Source organism: Mesoplodon densirostris, chromosome 7 (assembly GCF_025265405.1).
Source record: "Mesoplodon densirostris isolate mMesDen1 chromosome 7, mMesDen1 primary haplotype, whole genome shotgun sequence".
NCBI classification, from domain to species: Eukaryota; Metazoa; Chordata; class Mammalia; order Artiodactyla; family Ziphiidae; genus Mesoplodon; species Mesoplodon densirostris.
In genome coordinates, this window is record NC_082667.1 from 12,861,373 (window position 1) to 12,867,329 (window position 5,957).

The 5,957-nt window shown below is 52.6% G+C and overlaps 1 protein-coding gene across 1 annotated transcript; it reads left to right on the forward strand.

Moving 5' to 3' along the window:
- The first annotated feature begins 1,837 nt into the window (after nt 1–1,837).
- LOC132493853 (proteoglycan 3-like) lies at nt 1,838–5,283 on the forward strand. The gene is made up of 5 exons (XM_060104752.1): nt 1,838–1,898; nt 2,347–2,660; nt 3,349–3,480; nt 4,306–4,417; nt 5,225–5,283. Exons 1-5 carry the CDS (start codon nt 1,838–1,840, stop codon nt 5,281–5,283), a joined length of 678 nt encoding a protein of 225 aa, XP_059960735.1.
- The last annotated feature ends 674 nt before the right edge of the window (nt 5,284–5,957 follow it).

The window sequence follows — 5,957 nt, forward strand, 5'->3', positions numbered from 1 at the left end:
TTTACATCGATTCTGATTTTTAAGAAAGATGGCATTAAATATTTATTTATCTTGACTACTGAGTTCTTTAGTGTCCCCTTAAATTTTGCACCTGAGGCAAGTGCCTTCCCCTTAGTCTTGACCTTGGTCATGAAAGAGGGCTGGTGGGAGATGGGGAGTCGGGGTGGTGTGGGGAGGCTGGCCCACAGAGCGTCTGAATGACTCTGCAGGAAGGTTGCCATTCCAGCTGCTGCCTCCGCACCACAAAGATATGCCTCAAGGTTGGACCAAATAGCATGTTCTAGATCAGTGATTCTCAACAGGGGTACTTCTTCTTTCCAGAGGACATTTGAAACTGTGTGGAGACATTTCTGAGTGACATGATCTGGGGAGGCACGGTTGACATCTAGTGGGTAGAGACCCAGAGATGCTGCTAAACTTTCTACAAGACACAGGACAGCCCCTCCCCCAACCTTCAACAAAGAATGATTTGACTCCAAATAGTAATAGTGCAAGGGTTGAGAAACTTGATCTAGAGCCACAGCATAAAGGAAGGAGCATAAGTTTTTCACATATTAAAGATAAGAAAGAGATGGAGAGGGAGAAGGAGAGAGAGAGGAAGAGAGTGAAGGAGGGAGGGTGGGAGAGGGAGAAGGAGAGAGAGAGGAAGAGAGTGAAGGAGGGAGGGTGGGAGAGAGAGAGAGAGAGAGAGAGAGAGAGAGAGAGAGAGAGAGAGAGAGAGAGATGGGGTGGGTAGAGAATGTTGGGAGCCCCAAAGACTTAGAAATCCCAGTTCCCCCACTTCCTGCATAACCTTGGCAAGTCACTTTCCCTCTCTGAATCTCATTTTTCACATCTGTGCAGTAGGGCTAATCATACATTTTCATGGGACTGAGGTTAGGAAGGTGAGCTTTCAAGGATGCAATGCACATAACGTACTTGGTCTAGATAAGAGCTCAGAAGGGCTGAGTCTCCCCTTCATCTCCCACCTCCTCTCCTGTGGTCTCCCTCTCCCTGGGATTCTCCACTTCATTTGCTGGAATATTGACCAGAGGAAGACTGCTCCTGGGGCTAAAGAGTATTGTTCAGACTGGGACCCTTTAGGGGTGCTGATAATCATGCCTGGACAGTAGTCATCTGGGGCTTTCTCGAGCATACAAGGATGTTTGGGCACCTGCATATGGCAGGAGGCAGGTCCCTGATGTCCCAGCAGAGAGCAGGGCCCAAGGGTGGGAGGACAGAGCAAACCTCTTATCAGCTCCACTGTCCCCCCCCCGCCCCCACCAGCCCAAGCCTGGGGCAATCGTCCTGGCTTCTTCCCACTTCCCCGAAAGCCCAGTATAAGGGTTGCCTCTGGCACCCAGGAGCCAGAGGCACTGAGAGTGGAGGCTCCGGACTCTGAGGACGTAAGTGCTCCCTCGGCTGCCCGGGAAGGAGAGGGCCAGGGCTGGGGGAAGCAGGACCCTATATGGCAAACACCCTGGAGGCCTGTCCTTAGGACCATTATGGCCACTATCCTTCCCCTTTCACCCCCAGTGTGAGTGAAATTGGCCCTCAATGTGAGCAGACCTGTTCCCATGGCGGCTAGCATCTGAGCTAAGTGCTGCCCCAGGGAGCAGTGATGGAGCTCTCAGGAAAAAGGGTCTTTTGTACTTGAGCTGACAACCCCCTGTGCTTTTCTTGACTCTCCAGCTCAGGGTCTGTTCACGGGGGGAGAAGGAAGCTCTCTAGTTTGCCCTTTAATCCACCAGTGAAGCAAACACTGCATCTCCACTGTGTGCCAGGGGCCGTGCAGACACGTGAGAAGTCCCCAAGGAGGAAAGGTGAAGCTGTGTCCCTGTCACAAGACTGAGGGGATATGAAATGCCTCCTGCTTCTGCCGCTTGTCCTGCTGGGGACAGTTTCTGCTCTGTATCTGGGTAAGTCCTCCCCTTCCGCCCTCATCCATTTTTCTCTTTTCTCCTCTTTCCTGCATCTGTTTTTGCTCTTGTGAGCCAGGGCCACAGCCTCCCCTCTTCAGTTGACCCAGCCCACCTCTAGTTAGATTTCTCCTGGACTCAGAACTGTGACCTGAACTTTCCGTCAGGGCTCTTTTGCAAGGAAAAACACCCACCTGTGAAGATGAGGGCTTCTCATAGGTGCTGCCTCCCGCTCCCAAAATACCCCACCTGTGGTGTCAGCCAGGTTCTCATGCCTTTGGGTGTGTGATGCAAGAATTCTGGCTTGCCCAACCCCCAAGGGATCCTTCCAGTCTTGGTTCCAGATGGCGTCCCCTGGAAGGCTGAGTGGGGCCATCAGAGCTGTCCGTGGTCCTGGAAGAACAGAGAGCCCGGCCTGAGGGCAGGTTACCTCTTCTCTTCTTTCCAGAGAATGATGCCTCCCATCTGGGCAGCAGAGAGACACAGGCTGACCTGAGCCAGGATCTGGAAGGTTCGGGGGAACAGGAGGGAGAGCTGGCCCTGAATTATGGAGTGCTTGAGTCGGAGGAAGAGGACGCTGTGGCTTCCAGCTATCAAGATGCGTTTGAGGATGAGGGGGCCATGGAGTCAGACCCAGCAGCCCTAGACAAGGATTTGCAGTGCCCTAAGGAAGAGGACACAATTCAGCTTCCAGGCGGTCCTGGGTGCAAGACCTGCCGCCTCCTGTTGGTGCAGACCCCGACGACGTTTTGGGAAGCTCAGGTAAATGGCAGGGAGGTTACTATGGGGGACCAGGTGGAGGAGACAAGAGTGGAGGCAAACTTCTGTCCCCTGTCATTTGGACCAATGGTTCTCCAAGCCGAGTATGCATCAGAGTCTCCTAGAAATCTCATTAAAACACAGATTTCTGGGTCCCATCTCCTCAATTTCTGATTTAGCAAGTCTGGGGCTTAAGAGTTTGCATTTATAACAAATTCACAGGTGGTGATATTTTTGGTCAGGAGACCGCACTTTGAGAACCACTGGCTTAGATAAAAAGCTTTGGTATAAGATATGCCTGTGCTAAATCCTGGCTTTGCTTGTCACCAGCCATTTTATTTGGGCAAGTCAATTCACCTTTCAGGGCTCCTGTATCTTCAATTTGTAAAATGGAGGTGTACCGTACCACCTGTTGGAGTTGTGGAGAGGATTTAAATAATACATGGAAAGTATTTAGAATAGTCCCTGGGTCATTGTAAACTCTCAGTAAATGGTGGCTGTAGTTATTCTGAATATTATTATTCTTTTCTGCAAGAAGTTCCTGACACCAAATAAAGGAACAAGAGACGGGATTCAGGGGGGCGATAGATCCCTGATTTCTGACTTGGAAAGGGATGAGGGAGTCTCTCCTGGAGACTCAGGGACTTGAGAGAAAACAGTGAATTTTCTACCCCACCTCTTCTCTCTGCAGAGTGTATGCAGGAAGTGCTACCGAGGCAACCTCGTCTCCATCCACAACTCCTGTTCCAACTATCGCATCCAGGTCTCGGTCAGTAGGATCAACAAAGCACAGGTCTGGATCGGAGGCTTCCTCAAGGGCCGGGTAAGCGAGGGGCCAACTCCCAGGTACACGAAGGTCTTTCTGATTGCCTCAAGGGACCACCTGCTGGCATAAAGCCTCATCCCAGCAGCTGAAGCTGGCTCATACCGGCTTAGGAGAACTGATGATTGAGTGCTTCTCTTCCTAACTCCATGTTCAGTGGCTTCATGCTTGTAGCTTGAAATCTGCCATGGTGGATGTATTTACACCAAGGAAATTGACAATTATTACAAATCAGGTTTCTTTCTTCCCTCTAGCCTCTCACCTTCCCCCAAAGCTGGTTGTTACACGTTTACCAGCACACTCCCGGCACCAGGAGATAGATTCTATATCTAGTTTGGTCCCTTACTAGCTGAATGACTGCCTCCAAATTTCAGTTTCCTCATCTCTAAAGTAGGGTCCTTCTCTCAGAGTGGCCTTGGGCTTGTGGACAAATAAGTGCCATTATATTTGCTACTCAAGTGTGGTTCACGGACCAGCAGTATCAACATCACCGGGTAGCTCATTAGACATGCACGATCTTGGGCCCCGCCCCAGACCTCCTGAATCAGAATCCGCATTGTTCACTAGATCCCTAGGAGATCTGTGTGCACAGTGAAGTTGGAGAAGCCTACTCTGTGTGATAGCCGGAAGTGATGTTTGCTCTTCCATTGTCATTGCCTGCGAACGCTCAGGGATGGGTCTCAACGGTATCCTAGGCAGGTAGTCAGTGAGAGGAGATTATATATACAGTGTTCAGGAAGGGATACCCAGTGGGCTTTCTGGAGACCCAGAATCTGTCTGTCTCTCTGGACCTCTGCCCTCTGACCCAGCCTCTCTCTTCTCTAGTTCTGTTGGAAGAAATTTCACTGGACTGATGGCAGTGCCTGGAATTTTGTATACTGGGCCTCAGGACAACCTAGGAATGGGTGCGGCCACTGTGTGGCCCTGAACACCAGAGGTGAGGGGGGCCGGGCACCAGGACAAGGGGAAGGGGTGGCAAGGTGGACTCCCACACATGTCCCTTTGAGCTGCCTGAACACACCTCCCCAAACCCACACCCTCCCTCCAACTGGAGAACCAATGTCCCTGTCTGTGAGGAGGGCTGAGATGTAGGGATTCCTTAGAGCAAAACCAGGTGATGAGGCTCCCAGTACAGGGGCTAGATGGGGACTCTCCATCCTCCCAGGCAAAGCTGGGCTCGGGGCCTGGGGGCTCCTTTCCTTCCTCTGATATGATGGCGACAAGGAGTGAATATGGGACAGATGGGAGGAACAGATGTGAATGTAAGGTGTGGATGAGGCATGAGGTGAAGATGCGGGCATTAAGGATGACTGACATAATTTGCCAGCTTTGAACAGCATGGCTGCCAGATGTGAGGGAACTTATTACAATGGCTGGACCATATGGGTTGGAGTAAGATGGCCGAGATTCACATCCCCGCTGTGTCACTTGCCAGCTGAGACACAGGCAAGTTTTCACTCCCACGAAGCCTCAGTTTCCTCATCTGTGAAACGGGAGTGATGACAGCACTGACCTCTTGGAGAGTCATTGTGAGGGTTAAACGATGGTCCATATAAAGCACTTAGCACATTGCCTCTGCAAGGGAAGAGATCAATGGCTAGTCCGGATGTGTGGGAAACCCGTGGCCATCGGATCATGACTACGGCAGGCAAAGATGACACATGAGGTGCCTGAGGAGGGGAGGAGGGAGCACAGGCCACACACGCAGGTGGGCAGCTGACATCACTGTGCTCTCTACCGCTAGGGGGTCGCTGGCGACGAGCTCGATGCAAAACACGTCTGCCCTTCGTCTGCGCCTTCTAAGCCAAGCCAGAGGCACGGAGATCCTCCCTTCACGCCCTCCTGGTGGCCTCTGTCCTACCCTTGCCACTTGTCCTCAGCCTCTCCGGATCATAAAGCCAGACTTCCCACAGCATCTCCTGACTCTTGTTTCTTCATTGAGCACTTTAGAGGAGTTGGACTCTGGGTTGGAAAATCCTGGAAGCATTCACTCCGGTTTCGTGGGGAGTGGGGTGGGACTTTGAGGAAAGGAAAAGATGTTGGAGTAGGGCGCCGGATGGGGGGGGCGGGGGCGGGGGCGGGGGCGGGGCCCCGGGGTGTGTCTGCAGCGCCACCTGGGGGCGGGGGGCGGAGTGCGTACCAGGCGGCGGTCCTTCTCGTTCCGGCTCCGAGGATTCCACACCGCGCGCCCCACCTCCCCCAGGTTCTGGGAGGAAGAACTCCTTTGGTGAGGGGGTGGGGAACTGACCCTGTTGCTCTGTTTGGATTCAGTCAAGTGTGCGGGGCGGGGTGGGAGTGGCGGCTTTCCAAAATGGAGGCTCTGTGGCGGATTCAAGAATTGGATGGACCATTGAGGTGCCACCTGGGCTAACCACGTAGGGGGGAAGAGAAAGTAGTCTGTCGGGGCAGCCGGCTTCTCTAGACCTGTGTCTGTGTCACTTATGATAATGGCCCCTATTTTCCACTCTCCCAGCCAC